General features: G+C 42.9%; 1 protein-coding gene across 2 annotated transcripts; it reads right to left on the bottom strand.

Annotated features, from left to right (window-relative positions):
* Nucleotides 1-506: 506 nt before the first annotated feature.
* FAM81A (family with sequence similarity 81 member A) lies at nt 507-16,697 on the bottom strand. 2 transcript variants are annotated; one of them, XM_009555336.2, is made up of 9 exons: nt 16,035-16,697; nt 12,350-12,417; nt 10,862-11,135; nt 9,981-10,099; nt 4,959-5,088; nt 3,595-3,701; nt 2,513-2,648; nt 1,952-2,147; nt 507-1,565 (listed from the first exon to the last, which is right to left on the bottom strand). In XM_009555336.2, the coding sequence occupies exons 2-9, from the start codon at nt 12,394-12,396 to the stop codon at nt 1,426-1,428; spliced, it is 1,149 nt and encodes a 382-aa protein (XP_009553631.1). In that variant the 5' UTR covers nt 12,397-12,417; nt 16,035-16,697; the 3' UTR covers nt 507-1,425. The 2 variants fall into 2 exon arrangements, with proteins under 2 accessions (XP_009553631.1, XP_053933972.1); XM_054077997.1 differs by lacking the exon at nt 12,350-12,417 and having other exon boundaries at nt 16,035-16,694.
* Between the last annotated feature and the right edge of the window lie 1,116 nt (nt 16,698-17,813).

Raw genomic sequence — 17,813 nt, forward strand, 5'->3', positions numbered from 1 at the left:
GAAAATATTTGTCTGTAACAAATACTTTAGGTTGAGTTGGCCCTATCTTGAAGTGGAGAGATGGAGCAGATGGCTTCTCAAGGCTCCTCTCAGTCCTCCTCTAGCAAGTTTATGTTTATGTCAGTGTACTTTGTGTTTTGAATATTATTTTGTGCCTAATCAGTGTTATCCTTTCCCAAAAACACTAGATCTCAATCTGTTTGCTTCAGTGTTGCCCACAAAAACGCTGCCTCTTCTCACTACCTTTTCCCATTTACGGGTTGTGGCAGACCCGTGTCTGGTGCCATGTAGATGGCAACTCCTACCACCAAGACATTCGTTGAACAAAGAAAGCACATTACTCCCACCGTCCATCTATCCATGCAATGGAAATGAGCACCGTTATTATTTGGGAATACCATGAATGCAATTAGTAAGTTGAGCCTAATGAATTATTGAAGTCTACTTAAATCTGAAGAATTGGATGTTTTATTTCAATAAAACTTTCCAAGCAGATCATATAGCGCACTTTATTTTACATTACATTCTCCAGACCATGTTAGATTTTCACCTCCTCTTTTGCTCTTGAAGTTTTTATCCATAGAATGAAGCAGGTCACAGGAACACATACCCAGTTAGAAAATACTCTCTCTCTCTCTCTATGTATATATATATCTATCTTTTTCCGCGTCTCTGCTCCGCTTGGCTGTTGATTTCAAAGGTCACAATACTTAAGACCATATGAATTAAGCTTCTTACATTGTTCAGGAATCATCTTAGTCTACAACTATGTTATAAAACACCGCTTAGTTTACATACACATACAGAGGATCTTTGTGAAACTGAACAGATTTTCTGATGGTATCTAGGTTTTGAAAACGGGCCTGCTTAGCGCCAATTCTGTCTCCCCAGGAAGTCAACAGTAGAAAAAGCCACTTTAAAAATGTTTGTGGGCTTCAGTTAAGTAATTTGTATCAGGGTGGAGAACTCTGCCAAACTGAGAGGAAAGAAATGGTATCAGCTGATGATTTTTTTTTAAAGGCGGGGGGTTGCAGGGTGTGCAGGTGCATCGATATGTACATATATATATATATAAATAAAAGAATTTACCTGCCTGCTAAAGGCTACAAAACTGGGGAGCTCTGAAATGACTTTAGCAAATAAGGTGCCAGCTTTACCATTATATTACTCCAGTTTTACACGGTGGTAAATCTCCTGAGAGCAACGAGAGTAGTGCAGTGGCAAAACAGCACCTTGACCCCTAAGAGCTCGTTGTCACTTGGTCTATGAAGAGCTTGCATTTACCGCTTCAAGCAACCGTACGGACCTGTGTGACAGCAGCATGTCATTTGGTACATGCATTTAGTCTGGATTACAGACTGAAACGAGATTATAGTCTGCCCATTTAGCCAGGTAAACATTAATCTCTCAGACAAAATCTTGCAGTCATGGTCCAGCTTCTCCCCACGTTGGAACCTCCTGCTTCATTTGGTGGATCTGCTTCTGCAGTTCATCTCTGTCCAGCTTCATTTTTGCCTCTAGAACTTGCCGTAGAGACCCGATGCTCTCATAGATAGCTGCAAATCCTAATTGCAGGTGAGAATTAAATTAGTTCACAATCAAAAGCCAGAGTATTGCATAATTACTATCAGAATGTTCTTCCTACCCTAACGCTCTGCTTTATGCTAGGGAGGTGGCAAATTTCTGAGGGAAAATAGGACCTGAGCAAAAACGCCTCAGACCATGGCCAAGCTGTGCCTGCGAGTGCTCTGGGATAGAGCACCTCTAAGCTGATGAGATGGCACTTTCTGTTGCTGAGAATTTCACTTTTTAATGCCCCACATGCAGCTATTCATATCTGGCCCAAAAGTCTTTAAACTACTTTGATACAACAAAGGCATTTTGCGTATTCTCACAGGTCATTCATTGTTACCACGATTCAGAGTAAAGAACTCGATAACTGTGATCCTACCAGCATTGACTTCAGCTTTCATTTCTTTTATATCTTCATTTATTTCATTTTGAAGTTTGCCGATTCGAATATTTATCTTTTCTTCAGTCTGTTTTGCTTCCTGTGCTTCCATGGTTATCTTCTGTATTTCTTCTATTTTGTCGATTTTCTCTGCCATTTGGTTGAATTTCATCTCTCGAGCTCTTTCACTTATTTCCTGCAGCCGGGAAAAAGAATTTTAATTATTTACACTGCATCAGAAATTACAGCAGTCTTTCCCAAATATGCAGTAGTTGGTGATTATTCAGCTTTTATGTGGAATTCAGAGGTGTAAGGAATTTTCTATAAAATGGTTTAAACTTACTTGATTACTGTAGGCTAAAATACTGATCTGTTTAGAAGTAATTAGATTTATTTGAAAACTCTCAGGCTGTGGGGACGTTAAACTTGATGAGTTATACAAATAGAAAGGAGATCTGAAAATCTCACTCAGATTATATCTCAATTACATCATCTTATTTAAAAGCATTATTAATAACTACTTCCTGAGAAGTATGACTAGGGCATTTTCACAAAACTTACAGTGTTTTCCTTAAGAGTCAGCGAGAGTTGGTCAATTTTTTGCACAAGCTCTTTTTCAATCCTTTCACGTTCCTCTTCCAGCCAGCTACGTGCAGACAAAATCTGGCTGCTGAGCTCCTCCATAGCGTTTTTTATTCTAAGAGCATAATAGAAATTAGCAGATAGAAAAGAGCAGAACTTTTGGTCATTCAGCAATGACTTTTTGTGAACATGTTCGTTATAAAATTGAGGACAGTTTAATACATTTCTGACACCGTTTAAGGCAAATCTTGGAACTTTAAGGCTGATGAACTGGATAAGGCAACATTGGTTTAGAAAATAAAGGTGAAAGAGCACAACAAAATTGCAGTTATTTATACGGGACGCATCACAACGTTTTGTGGCATAGTAGGTGCAAATTCTTTGCAGCATTGTAAACAGAATGTGGTCGGTCACCTGTTCAGTTTACAGTCTTCATGTCCATAGGTCTCAAACCTGAACAAATACGTGGCAACCATTTCAGTGGCACTGCTGGCTCTTATGGGCCCACTGGCATCGCTTGTACCCAGCTCAAGTTTCCATCCACCAATTATGCCAGTGAAGCTGTTTCTTTAGACAGCCTTTTCTGGTGCATATTTGAAATCTGGATTCTATTCCTTTTTCTGGTTAGCAAACAGTTTAGCTGACGTAACGGGTGGGATTGCGTGAGGGTGGCAGGGAGCAAGACTGTGGATGGCTTAAACCAGGACTGCCACTGAGTGAAATACCAGGAGAGAAGTTAATATCTGAATGGAATATATCCTGATATAATGTAGCACAGTAGCTTATCATTAATAATTTGGGTATTTGAGATATATATTCATCTTTGCAGCTAATTTAATGCTGTAACACTTTGTGAATGCTGGGCTTTCCTGGTTGCTTGAGTTGATCGTTTTGCCCTGCTCTGGGCAGCCTCTCCAGCATTCGTCGCTTCTTACAGTTCTTGTAAAAAGGTACCAGGACACTGTTACAAAAATCCTTAATTGTGTTCCTTTATGCAAATTCTGCCTGGAAAATCGAGGCCCCGTCCTGCAGGGCAGCAGCAAGCTTCCCCGGGCACTCACTTCGTATCCAGAAGGTGGAGCTGTTGGTTGCTCTCTTTGTAGGCAATCTTCAGCTTTGCTTCTTGTTGCATTATTGATTGCTCTACTCTGCTCAGAAGATGAGAAATCTGAAACAAAATTCAGCATTTACTATTTCTCAGCAGCATTTAACCCCAGTCTCAGGTGGGACGTTCTCGTAATAGCAGAGGAGATCTTAAAGGAGGGCCATTTTTGCTGACATTTCAAAAATTACTGAGGTAGCACTTTTTACTTTATCATGAAAAATATACTGCCTCGCAAAATGATAGTATCAACACTATGCAAAGTGTAATTTTCAGCCATAAATAATTTGAACGGCCTTGAAAGTATCTGCCTGCTCCCCCCCTCCCCCCTACCTTTGAGATAGCCAATTGGCACAATCGGTACATCTCGGTGTTGCCAGACGAGCAGAGTGCATGAGTGGCAAAGCATTCCACCAGCACAGAGTGAGGTTGTTCTTCGCTTGGTGTATGATGGCTACTGTGGTGATAGATGTGCTGGATTGAACTGGGGATAAGTCATCACTAACGGAAAATAGTTCTCCCAAAGCAATCACCCCAGTTTATCGAAGAGGCGCGGCAGTGTGCTCCTAGCCTGCTCTCCTGCTCATATCTTATACTCAGTCCTCTGAGTATAGTGGAAAGTAGAGTGGATTTTAACCATTTGCCTACTGCAAAACGAAGATGTAAAATAGTTTTGTTTACCAAGAAAATGGGAAAGCCTTAAGATGCGGGAGGAATCCTTTTCCTTAATGCTGTAATTCCCTGCTTGTATCTAGTGCTCACTTCCATTCTCATAGCCAACGGAAGAGAGACCCGACAGACAGAAAAATGGATTCACAGAACCCCAAAGCAGTTTTGTTTTGCAGACCTTCAAAAATTGTGTTCATACATATGAACACATCTACATATCATACACCATTTCATATGTATGAAATCATCCTGGGAAGGCCAAAACATGCACGGAGAAACACTGATGCTTGCATTGTTGTGGTAGTTTTGTAGAGCATCTGTGTCATGTTCACATTCCAATCTCAAGAAGCCATTCGGGCCAGCAATCACCGGCGTCTGTTCATTCATGGAGCACTTTCAGCACTTTCAGGTGCCTCTAAATACGAGCCCCTTCTACATAGCACGCTAAAGGTAGCAAATTAGCGGCCTTTTTTTTTTTCAGGTCAGCCAGTACAGTAATCAGCAAGGTACAATATTCAATCTAATAAGGACTGTGAGCAGATACACCGTTTGAAAATCTGTGACCTCCCAGGATAATAGTTAACGGTAGTGGAGACTGTGAATGAGACTGTAACTCTTACCTGTACATGGATCGCTTCGGTCTAAATATCATACCTGTATTTCTGCCTCTTTGATTTTAGATTCTAAGATCAGTTTGGAGGTGTGTTGGTCTTTACTTAGGCTCTGAAGTCTTTCATACGTAATTTTATGCTCTGCAGACAGTCTGGCTAACCCAGCATCGCACCTGTTTGAATAAACAAATAGCAAAGCAGCAGCTGAATAGAATATAAGGTCCAGGGGTTTTAAAGTATCCGGTTTAGACAGGGCATTTCTGTGAAGCTGCTGGCTGGCTGGAAGAACAATGTCTTACGGGACTGTAAGAATGGTAATATATCCCATAGTATTCAGCAAGCTGCTCCCCAATGGGACAAGCACGCACTAACTAGAAGTCAAATTGGCACTGACGGTGTGTGTAGACAGTGGTGTTACCTGTCAGGAAATCCCCTTAGAAATGCAAAGATGCAGCATTTCAATGCCTTGTGCCGTGTCACACGCCCAAGGACAGCTGCTGAGGTGGGTATGATTGCGCCTGCGTGATTAGAAGCCTAAATAATCCTGGACCATTTTTTCGTTACTGTAGCTGTGCTCCTGTGAGGAGATGATGATGATGATTATTGTTATTATTATTAGTGAAATAGTAGTATATAATTAATACGTGTAGTAAACAACATGGGGCAGATTTTACAGTTATTAGACTTCAGGTAAAACTGTCACGGAAAGCAGTGCAGTTTTATCTCACAGAAGACTATGAAATGCAGCCCTGGAACACAGTAATTCTTGTTTCCTTTCTTCCCATCAGAACATTACTTGCTGCTGCCACATTTTCAGGATGAACATTCTGTAGAATCTATACATTTTCTACCACATTTCAAAAATATTTTGGTGAGGCAGATTTCCTCCGCAGTAGTAGCGTAAAGACATGAACAGAGCTGTACAAACAGCCACACTGTGATTATTGGAGTAAGACCTCTCTGAAGTATGAGTCATGTATATTTTTTTCTGCTAAGGGCGATACGTAATCGGTAACGTTACCAAATTTCATCCACGAAACTGGTGGAGAACAGAGAGCAGTTACAATTCGGGGGAGAAAAAGGCAGTAAAACAGAGCAAGCTAAGGCACATGAAGACGTTACCTAAGCCAATGACACGTTTTAACCTCTTTTCAGTCACATTTCAGTTCGAAGGCTTTCATTTCAACATGCATTTTCATCACCTCGGTTACAGTAACTGCCGTTATCATTAAACATGAAGGGAAAGTAGCAGCTAAAATGACAAATGGAGCATTTGCTTAGTATTGTGGTACAATTTCTGCATGGAAATAATCAGTAATGCAAAATAGCACATAGAGATTTTAGAACTCGTGGAAATTAATTCACAGATTAGCAGCTCAGCATTGTGAAACCAACTAGAACTATCTGTAGGAAGACCGGCTAGGGTTTACAGAGCCAGGAACCCTATTTGTAGGACTTATAATCAAGCAGATTCTTTAGAAAACTGAGAGAAGCGAAATCTCTCCATGTTGCTGTTATCAGAGAGAATTAGAAGAATGAAATGATCTTACGCTGAGTCACCAAAAGCCTAATGGGCTCAGAAGGAATGGCTGGGTTTGTTTCTCTGAGGCAAGACAGAACATAGAAAAAGCAACAGCTTTGAACCTCCTGTAGCCAATGTAAACAGCGGGCATCTGCCGTAGTTTTGAAGGCAAATTAGCATTTGGAGTTTAATCACAGTGCGTTTCTCTCTGTATGGAACTCGGTTACGTGATCAAAGGGTCATAGTCGCATGTAACCGAAACAGGAAAGGTCTGACTATGTTAATGTCAGATTTTTAATGTTCCTGTTTTATTATAACAGGCGATGTTTCAATTATAATACCAGTGTTTCATCGAAGAACAGGTAGTGAAAAGCAAGTTGATACATCCAAGGGATCCACTGGGCAAGAACAGCAGAGATGGTAGATCCCAGATGGTCTGGATGAGGGAGCCCCGACCAGTCCTTACTGTGTGCATCTCCTACACAGCAAGTAGTCAGAGTGCAGCAGATTTATTGTACTTAGGAAGTTCATAAATGCAGCGCATCCCAGATGCATCAGACTCATTTTCTGTGCAGTGTAGGAAAATCTGCCTACATGTAGTGAATCCTGGATGTCTGAAATGAATCAGAGCTATAATGTGCAGAAAAAAAATCATCTCTATATGTAAAGTAGGCACAAGTCGAACATACAGAGTTGCCGTTTCTCTGCATGTTTCAGCTATCGGGAAGCTTCTAGAGACAGCTACTGCTATGGTTCTGACCAGGATGCTAGATTTAAACTCTCCAGACAAATGATCATAGTCCACAAGTTATCTGCAAATAAATGATAAGGCACTACTCGTGAGTTTTATGATCTAATATCACTAGAAATAGAATTGGTAAATCTGTTATGCAAAATTGCCAACGTCAGGGACAGGAGGCTGGAGTAATGGATCTATCAGCATCTATCTAATTTTCTGCTGAATGAGTCACTAAATTTAATTACAGGCAGTATTTTTTTAAAGGTAATGATAATGTTGATTCTTAGGAAAATGTGCAGTATTATTCATGGTGAGCGCTATAATGGTACTCAGCAAATTCATCAATAAATTATGCTTCATGAGAAATGCCCCGGAGACTGGAGCGGTGATGTATTCAGCCTCCTCCTGCTGGGGGTGTTGGTTGGTGCTGTGCTGCCGGGGAGGGCGGCTGTGAGCTCTGTCCGACTCTCGCTCCTCTGGGCCCATGGGTAACCGGGTTTGGAGCTGTGCTTCAGAGCTCCATGTGCAAGTAGGGATCCCTGTTCTCACCATTGAAAGCAGCAATCCTCAAGAAATAATGAGACAGTTGTTAGGTGATGTTTTGACATGTTACAGAACAGTTGGTGTTGGGAAATAAACACCGCTTTCTCCAATATTGACGTTGAATAGGATGTTCAGCACGTGTGTAGTCACAGGAGCTGAAATTTGGCCAGAATCCTGAGACTGACACTAAAACAGCTACAGGACCAAAAGGCTCAGACTTAGGTGGTTTAGTTTCATGTGGCACGTACAAACTGGTTCACACGCATTGTCCGTCTGCACGCCTCTAGCCTGGAGCAAATAGGAAGTGCCTGGTGTTACGTGAGCCTGTCAACAGCCCGAGCCACGCGCAGCGCCCTGGCTGTGGCTGGAGAAGAGGTGCGGTGAGGCGGTAACCCGCAGTAACTCGATCATGTTTCTAAGGTTTCGATCTTTGAACTCATCTGAAAGGTAGCACGACTAGATAGAAAAGTAAGATTACATTAGGTGAGTTCAGCTTATTTTCTACAAGGAGTGTTGGTTAAAGTAATCACAAAGTTTCTGGTAAGTCTCTGTGTTGTGCCAACAGCGTAGCGAGCTGCCGTCCTGACCAGGAGCTCCAGCTATTACTATAATCATTATTCACAGGAGCAGTAATTTTCAAAGTAGAATATGTCTGTAAATACAGGCAAATAGCTTTCTCCCATGGAACACTGCTTTAACTTGCTTTCCGATGAAAGGAAGCTTCTTTTCTTCCACATTCAGGGAAAATTTTTATATAGAAAGCATAGAGCTGAATAGAAGGTAACAGCTAAAAGACAATAAACCAATCCTCTTATGGTAATGAGCACAAATAGCCGGCACACATTGCACGCTCTGGCACAAGGCAGACTGGTAGAGTCTCAAACAATTATCAGATAAATTACAACCCAGCACAGTACGAGGGCGTTGCCCTAAGTAAAGAAAGGAAGGTATGGTGGCACAAACAGTGCTTGTCCAGCACCCACCCCCATACCAAGGGTTATGGGGGACAGCCAAGGGCGCCCCCATGAAGCTCTTGCTGGCATGTGTGTGTCTTTGGTCACTTGGGTTCTGCTGGTGAAAGCAAAGACACGGTGTGGTGGTTCACAGAATGTTGGTAGCTGTGCTGCTCCAAACAGGGACCTCCCTCACAATGTGGCATCATCTCAAAGTGGACTTTTGATGTGGAGAAGCATGAAGATCTAAGCATTTAGATTTGTCAGGGATTTCTCAGTGAGATAAAGATGCGTGTGTGTCTGTGTATATACATCTATGAATATCACAATCAATTTTCCGATTTGACAAACTTGTCCAGTTAGTTCCTGTTTACTAAAGGGTGGTGCAAAAAAAAAAAAAAAAGAGAAAGTATGTAAAACCTCTCAAAGTATTCTTTACGAGATGGGCTAGGAAAGTTACAATAGAAAATTCAAACAATTAAAGAATTTATGAGAAAAATTTAGTTCAAGGAAAATCCCTCCCTAATTACTTGTGTAGGCTGTTGAGGGTCATCTCTAAATGAGTTGGAGTACAAAAAATAAAAAGAAAAATTATCTGTACACCATAGACAACAGGTCAAATTCAGTAGAAGTATAAATCCACTCAAGTTACCAGCCAAGCTACTTTAGACCAGCTTAGGACCTTTTTGCATAGCTGTGCGTATTCTCTGTCTTTTGTGTTTCCCTTTAGAGACACTCAGGCAAATGTTGTTGTTCTGGGGTTTGTAAATGTGTCATTGACGGCACAACCTGAGATCTGTGTAGCTGCGCAGCTGTAACCTGGAGCAGCCTGTAAAACCTCTGTTCTTTTATAGTTCTTATGTGACCGGTAGCCTATATGGTTTTTCACATGGCTCACCAAGGACTGACTGCACGGAGCTGTACTTCTGAAATACATGTGAAAATGTGCCACTATTCTGTTCTTTACAAGTGCAGGTTGTTCCATGCTGCCTTTACAATTGTGCTAATTAGTTTGTTTCAAAGATAGACCATAGTCTAACCGTAGTACTTTTTAAAGCTGAGCCAAATCCAAATTCCTAAGGAATTTGAGATGATTTATGCAAACCTAAATTTGGGAATTAAGGGTGATATTGTTATGTTTAATATGTGATGCTGGAATGCAAAGGATTATTATTCATTTTCTTAAAAACACCGAGCAAAATTATCCTGGGAATTTTGCCAAAGTTGAATTCAGCCCATTATCATTGATGTTCATAGATTAAAACGGCATTAGCTAATCCCCAGAATATAGTTCTTTTTGGCTTTTACCTTGCAACTCTTCCCCGAAGGTCTCCTAAACCAGAAAGCTGCCGCATTTCCAGGCTCTTCAGGGTAGAGTTTGTTCCGTAGCTGAGATTGTCTCTGACGCGTATCTGCTCCTGCAGCATCTACAAAGCATTCATATGCAAATATAAACTCAGTATGTTACATTTAATGTACACTTCAAATGTCACTAGTTATTTTTCAGTATTGCAGGAACGTCCAACGCCATTTTAGTATTACTTTATCAAAACCTTTGTCTTGCATCCCACCGAACTAGATAATTATTATTTCTTATTCTTAGTGTGCAATCTGCACGTAAATACCATAATATCTATAAAGTACAACTTGATGACGAAAGGAGATTTAAATATTAATGTTTATCCTTTTGCTTTCCCCACCACGCCCCTGTTGCAGCAGAGGTCGGACATGAAGTCATGTATCTGCGTACGATTAGGTCATAAAAATGAGCAGTTGGGTTTGGCTACTCAGTGTCAGCAGCAAGTTGGAACTGAAAGAACATTTATTATAGAGCTAAGGCATTTCCTAGTGTTTATACAGCACAGCCCCTGGACTGAAGTTGAGCTGGGTATTAGTGTCACATTAATTCATTTTTTCAGGATTTTCCCGGGCAGCTTTTGAAAGCAAGCTTATTAGTGCCACAAAGGTTCCTGTGTTTATATGCTAATATCCTGTGCTATTCTCACAGCCACCGAAAGAATTATGTAATTCACAAACAGTTTTTCAAGTTATAAAAACAATTTATAAGCTTACAGGATCCTCAGACCTCGTCTGACCTTCGCTTATCCGCAGTAAACTTTCACATTAAATCAGAAGGAATAAGTAGCTGAGACGGCTACTGTTAGTCCTGTGCAGAATTCTTCACATACCTCAATGTCCCGATTGAGCTGCCTCACTATTGCCGTTATGTTTCGGATATGTTCTTCCAGGAGTTGCCTAGCCAACCGGTCACCCCCCCCTTTGTTCTGCATTCTGTGCAGAGTGGAAACAATGTCCTCCTTAATGCGAAAAGCGTGTTCCACAAGAGCCGCTGTTGTTTTCTCATGGCTTAGGATTCTGTCTTCTAGCTGATCCACCAGGCTTGCGGATGCCAACGGGACCGCTGTCAACGCCTGGCTGTGCAGCGGGATGTTTCGAACCCGTCTAGAGAAGAAAAATAACTACATATTGTTAAGTTCTTACACAAAACTCTACAAAGTCTTTCCACTGGAGACGGTCCGATACTATCTGAATTGCAGTACTGGTGAGAAGCACCAAAATACTCAGAGAGAGGGCCTGCTGCCACAAATAAGTGCGTGCTGCGTTTGCTACTGTGTGCGTTTTGTCCAAAGGCAGGTCAGGCTCTTTTTCCTACTCTAAGGAAGCTTACAGAAGCGTAGCATCTTAAGAAAAGGACATTAGCATTATAAAAGTAGTTACAATTCAGAACTATAATTTGATTAAGAATCCAAATTCAACACCCTTTTATTGAGTTTCAAAGTACTGCTATTTGTCTCTACAGTTTTCAGGCTTAATCCAAGCAGTAAGTGTAGAAGGTAAATGGAAACAGACCGGGAGGAAAAAGGAGTAGTGACTGTTCCTTTTTTTCGGTCCCTACATCTATCCTGTGACACCACAGGGAAGCTTGTCCCCCCGTGGACTGGATAGGAGCACATGTAGGTACAGAAACTGAGGAGAGACCACAGTTATGACAAGCTTCTCATAGATCATTTTTTTCCCCCAAAGTAGCTTACATTTTGGTACCTTAAGTAATTCCCTAGATTTTTCAAGAGCTCTGCACTGCATGGCTTCCATGGAAAGCAGTAAAGCTCAGGGATGCTCGAAGTGAAAAAAGTAGGCTGCTAATGCATGCGATGATTTCCTGCCACTATGTTCTGTAAAGAATAAAGAAAACTTTCAGAAGCATAAGTGGAAGATACAAGCTCAACTCTGCTTTGAAAGAGATCTTTATCTTGGAGCTGTTATCTACGGTGTGCTCTCCATGTTTTCTTTTGTTGATGAGCTAAATTAACAGTTAACTTTCACCATGATATTGTTAGAGGTGTATCGAGAATTCAACAAAGGCCACTTCTGACTCTGAGTTTTCACACTTACTCCATCACTGGCTCAAGTATAGTACCAGGCATCTACTCAGTTACAGTTTAAACTACTTCATTTCTTTGGGAAAGGGATAGAAGCCAGTAGAAGCCAGGCAAGGAACTGTGATTTGGGCCACGATGTGAACGTCTACAGTATTTCAGCTTCGCTTGCCTACTAATGCCAAAGGCGCAAGTCGCAGCGTTGCGATATAAGGGGAATTGAGAGACACATAATACTCTGCACTATAAAGATTTTATTTTTTACATTGCAAACTGTACCTTTCAGAAGGGGCAAGAGTTGGGAAGATTGGGCTTCGCTGGGCCATTTTCCAGTCAATAACTTATGTCTGTTGAAAAAGCACACGGTGAATTATTTAATAGTTTATAGCTGGCACTGAAATGACTTAATGTTTCTGCTTCGAATGAGCCTTTAAGTAAGTTTAAGATTACACTGACAGCTCTGATCCTGGAGTTCACATATGGCTTATGGAATAAATGCAAAGATCAATACAAAAGAACAAAAGACTGAAAACTTAAAAACTGCTGAAAAGCTTTTTATAGAGAAAACAATACTCTTGGAAAAGGTTGATAGCCTTGAAACTGAAATCTGCTGTTGACCCACAGAACTGGTTTGGCAGGACGGAAGGAACAAACTTCTTGTCCCCAACCTGCCTACTGGTCTCAGACATCATCAATCAATGAATAAAAAAGTATGATCTCCAGGATTATCTTAAAGCTTACAAAGTATTGGGTAGAGACTGAAATAAAAATATTCCATATCAGCAGGTTATTAGAGGCAAGGTATTTTTCAGGTAAAAGCATCGGCAGTCAGAAACGTGAATAAAATGTGATAGACATCAGCGTAGTTTAGCAAAACTGAATCTTATTAATTTGTATTCAAATCTAAATGGCCACACTTAGAGCATTAAGTAAATTCTTCTGTGGTAAGAATGTAGATTCTGGTTTTAGTTTTTAGACGTAGCCACCCAGACTGTGGCAGATGTTGCAGCAGAGGAGGTCTGTTAAACTGCTTCAGAAGGACTTTTTGGAGATCTACTGGGAGATCAGTACCTGGCTCAGGAGCTTTGTCCACTGACAGAAAATCATGAAAAATGTGGGACTCTCAATCAAATCGAACTATTCCACCTTACATAAAATATTTTTAACCGTAAAGAAAATGAGGATGGCCTAAGCCTGGATTCCTCAGGAACCTAAAATCCTCACTGGAAACTGAAGGCTGAAGTATGAAAAGAATTTCACGATTGCTAATGAAGTCCAGGGTGATATGCTGTACAAACAGAAAGAGAAAAACAGGGTTATTGAAGCAAAATAGCGAAATATTGATTGTAATGAAGTGATAGGACTATACTGAGATCTCAAAATGCAAAGCATGTTTGTGCTTTAGAAACGTCTGAAAGCCCTGCCTAAAAGCAGAGAGCAAACACTGTCACAGTATGTGTGTTCTATTTATAGCACGGTGCTTCAGAAACTACAAATCAGAAAAAAAATACTTTTAAGAGGAGCTGGGTTGCTGAGCAGCAGTGACACCAGGCTGGAGTGCAGAGGGCCTGATTTTAATTCCTTGACTTAAGGCTCAGATTCTGATGACTTTGGGCAAGTTGTTGCCACGTCTAATGACTCAGCTGCCCATGTGGAACACAGAGCTAGTGATACCTGCCTCCTTGTTTGAGTTTTTACATGCCTGTAAGTAAAAAGCATGGTGTAAGAGCTGGGCACCGTTATGATGGCTTATGTGTTCAGAGTCCTGCGCAGACCCGGAATGGCCAGTCCCGCAAGCTGTTCCCTCTGCAGGGCGTCCCTCCTCGCGGCACTGCGGGCTTGTATCGTAACCGAGCACCCGCTCGGTACAGCTGAGCTCATTTACTCATGGTCCTCTGGGCCATAACACATTTCAGTGGTCTTGGTGCAGTGAAGCATTTAAACGCAATTTAATGATTAACACAGGAGTACCCCACTGATTTAAAAAGAGCTATGTGTGTCCCAGCAGCAAACACTGGATGCTGTCTGGAAAAAGGAAGAACAACTATTAAAGTCTGTACATCTGGCAGTTTCATAGTGAAATATACCTTTTAAAAACCAGCCAACCAAAAATATCCTCAAGTGTTTTAGTCTTATGACTGTCAGTATCCATTTATTATCGATCAAAACAAACGTTTGCAGCAGAGTCAGCATAGCGTTGCTCCAAGTTTTACATTCGGTGCCAGGCTACCATTAGACACGTGGACAGATGCAAATGTCTGGAGGAATTGTGCGCATGAAACAGAAGTTACACAGGTGGACTTCTCATTCACTCGTTACTGCTAACTTAAGCATCGCTTGGTACGTAGTGAAATATCTCATCATTGGGTTTTGGATTTCTTGATCTGCTCCAGCATTCAGGTAGGATGTGTTAAGGTGTGGTTCAGCAGTTGGACAAAACTTTTCTGCGGTTGGGAGGTATTTGCAGTAAACACCGACAGAGAGGAGTCAGAACTAATGACAAATTCCCTCTCTAGGAGTGTTTGCGATACCAGATTAGACTAATAGATATAAAATAAAACAAGTAAGATTTTCTGATGCCTAGATTCAGACAAGTATAATTTCAGGTATCTCGAATTTTAATGGCGCTAAACTGGGCTGAACTCAGACACCAGCTGAAATACTGGCTTCAACTGCTTTATTTTTTTTTCCAATGATGTTGTCTCCTGCTTGATGCTGCTGTAGCAATTGAAATTGTGATATATTAATCCCATAAATTTTGGGGCTGATGTAACTTAGTGAATCTTCCAAACATAGTTGTCACATTGATAAGATAATGATTTTTTTCCCAGTTGTAAATATTGTGCCTGACTGCCAAACCCAGCAGTTCATGTGATATGTGCAGTTTTTCTGCACAAACACGGGGAACTTCTTTATCAATTCTTTAAGTCACTGGCATCACGCGTGTATAAGCTTGGAAAAAATCATACATAGGATGAAGAAACACTTCTAGCACTGCAGAGTTCCCTCCTTGCTATGCGCACTGTGGCCTCCCTTCCCCACTTCGGCAGACTGCCTCGCTTGCTTATTTTCTGAGGGCTCTCCGTTTCACCTGTTTTGAAGGATTATCAGATCTGTAGCGTTCAGTTCTCCATCTTCCGTTATAACCCTTGTCTAATACTTGCTGTAATGTCTGTGCATCTCAGAGTGTTTCCCACATTCATTTGCACAATATGCCTGTGGGGTGGGAAACCATTATTATCCCTGACAATATTGTCTCCCTTAATACGCTGGCAGGGAAGCGCAGCATGAGGGGGTGCTGTGTGACTTGCCACGAGTCACACAGGAATCAAAGCAGACGAGATATCTGCCTAGGCAAACACTTTAATCACTCTTTTCTTCTTAAAATAGAAACGGCTTTGGTTGCTGCCCGGGGAACGTGACAGCAGCACCCCATCAGCCGCAAGGTCCCACTGTTACTTTGAACCACTTAGGACAACATTTTGGGATAAGCAAAAAAGCCCCCGTGTCGCAGCTGAGCCAAAAGCTGGGTCAAACCCCAGCTGCGTCAGTGAGCTGTTCGAAGCAGACCCTCGCAACCCCCTCTGCACCGCTGTGATGTTTTGCAAGCACGTACACGATATGTGATGGAGTGCAGGGAGGAGACGCCCTGCTGGGAGAGAGGTAACGGTGACAGCGTGGCCCCGAGCCCTGGCCCAGCGGCCTCGTGAGCACAGAGCTGGTCAGCTCGGGTGCTTGGTTATGCTCGCGCCCTGGGGTCCGTGCCATGCTGTGCCACGAACGCACCGACTCAGCCCGTGGTTGTGCCACGCGGGCAGGCCCAGCGACCCGCAGGGCACAAGGGTCACAGGTCAGCGCAGCGATGGTTGTGGAAACACAGGGATGCAACGAGGGGACAGGACGGCACCACACAGACAGCGCTTGACAGCCACGCGACACGCAGCACAGGGCGATGCTCACTCACCAGTGCCGGATCAGGGCAGGGCAGCGCTGCCCAGCCTCCCCCTGCATCCCAGCGCTGTGCAGCCGGGGCCTGGGTCCGTCTGTCCGTCCGTCTGAGAGTGGGGCCGCTGCCGCAGGCCAGGATGCGGGATGCGGGGAGCGGTTGCCAGGACGCCGTCGCCATGGGAACGGCGCGGGGGAGCTGGGGGGGATGTTCCAGCCGCCAGGATGAACCCCTGTTAACCATTGCCTCCTCGTGGGTGTCTCGGAGGGGCGTCCGCACCTTCAGCACAGACGCTGCCAACAACAGTGCCGTGCGCTGTGCCACAGGGGTTGAGTGGTGGCGATGGGGACCAGGCTGGGGACCATGCCTGCAGCTCCTGCGCCAAACGTCAGCCTTCAGAGAGAAAGTTCCGCGGTGGCAGAACAGCCGCATATTCTGAATTTCTAGTGGTGCAAAAGAGCCGGGATGGTGACCGAAGTGTGGGTTTTTCCAGAGCACATAACAAATCCTGGCAGAATACAAGTTTGTTAAAATCAATGGTGAATAATAGTTTTGTTTGTAGGATTCCAGGTTCTATTTTCAGACAAGATCTAACACGTAGCTGCAGTAAAACTTCATGTGTCACAGAAAAGACGATCTGTCCGTTTGCACAGCAGAGGCTCGTGAGTTAAGAGAAAGTATTACTGGAAAAACAAAGTCCAGAGAGGGTGTGTCTGCCTTTGCTTTTGTTCCCTGCTTGTGTCATTCTTTGGACTTCAGTCCAACCACCTTGGGTAAACAAAGGGTAAGTGAAATCGGAGACAAACTTACTGCGCCAGTTCCCTCTGAAACAAAAGATTGTCTCTGAGTTTGGTTGCAATATGTACAGGGTCCCATACTGGTGCATAGGCAAACCTTTGCTGGACTGAGGATCTGGCAGAGGCAGAGGATAAAAGCGTGTGTACATGCCATTGTGAAGAGCAAGGCGGGGTCTGAATCCACACTGTGATTGACCTATTTATTTTAAAGCAATTCCCACATCAAAGGATCGGGCTAGAAACAAAACATGCCATAGGCACTTTCAAAATGAGGTAGGAACTAACAGAGAGTCATAAGATTGTGGGATAATTCAGGTGGGGGTGGACTTCAGGAGGACACTTCGCCAACCTCCTGCTTCAAGAGCTCTCACTGATGAGGGCAAATGCAGTTGTTTAGGTTTTACACAGCATGCTAGTGAAAACCTCCGAGGACGGAGGCTGCCTAGCCTCTCTGGACAGCCTGCTGCCATGCCTCCAGGGGAAGAAGGTTTTCCTTATACCTAGTCTGAACCTCTCTTGTCTGCATTTATGTTGTTGTCTTCCCACCATGCGGCACTGTGAAGAGTCTGGCTTTGCCATTGTAATGACTTCCTCATAGATACTGGGGCTCCTGATAAGTCCCCAAAGTCTGCCGTCGTGGGGCTGAGCAAGCCCTGCTCGCCCAGCCGCTCCTCGGGGGGCTGCGCTCCAGCCCAGACCATCTCCCAGCCGCAGCCGAACTCACTGCGGTTCCTTGGTGTGCACAGCTGTGTTCTCTGACCAGGCAAGTGTATAGCCTAACTTCATGCACCTGGGTGGGTTTTGTGCACCAGTCCAGTGACTTTTCTTGCTAAAGGACTGCTCGGATACTTGGTATTTTCTTGAGGATGTGCGTCTACATGAGCAGGGCTTGAAAGCAAATTGTTATTTAAAGCAAAGTGATTAAAATTATTTTAATTTAAGAACGTATCAACATTTGTACCTCCTACTGCAGTCCTGATATTAACATTAAAGGGTACCT

Source organism: Cuculus canorus, chromosome 12 (genome assembly GCF_017976375.1).
Source record: "Cuculus canorus isolate bCucCan1 chromosome 12, bCucCan1.pri, whole genome shotgun sequence".
NCBI classification, from domain to species: Eukaryota; Metazoa; Chordata; class Aves; order Cuculiformes; family Cuculidae; genus Cuculus; species Cuculus canorus.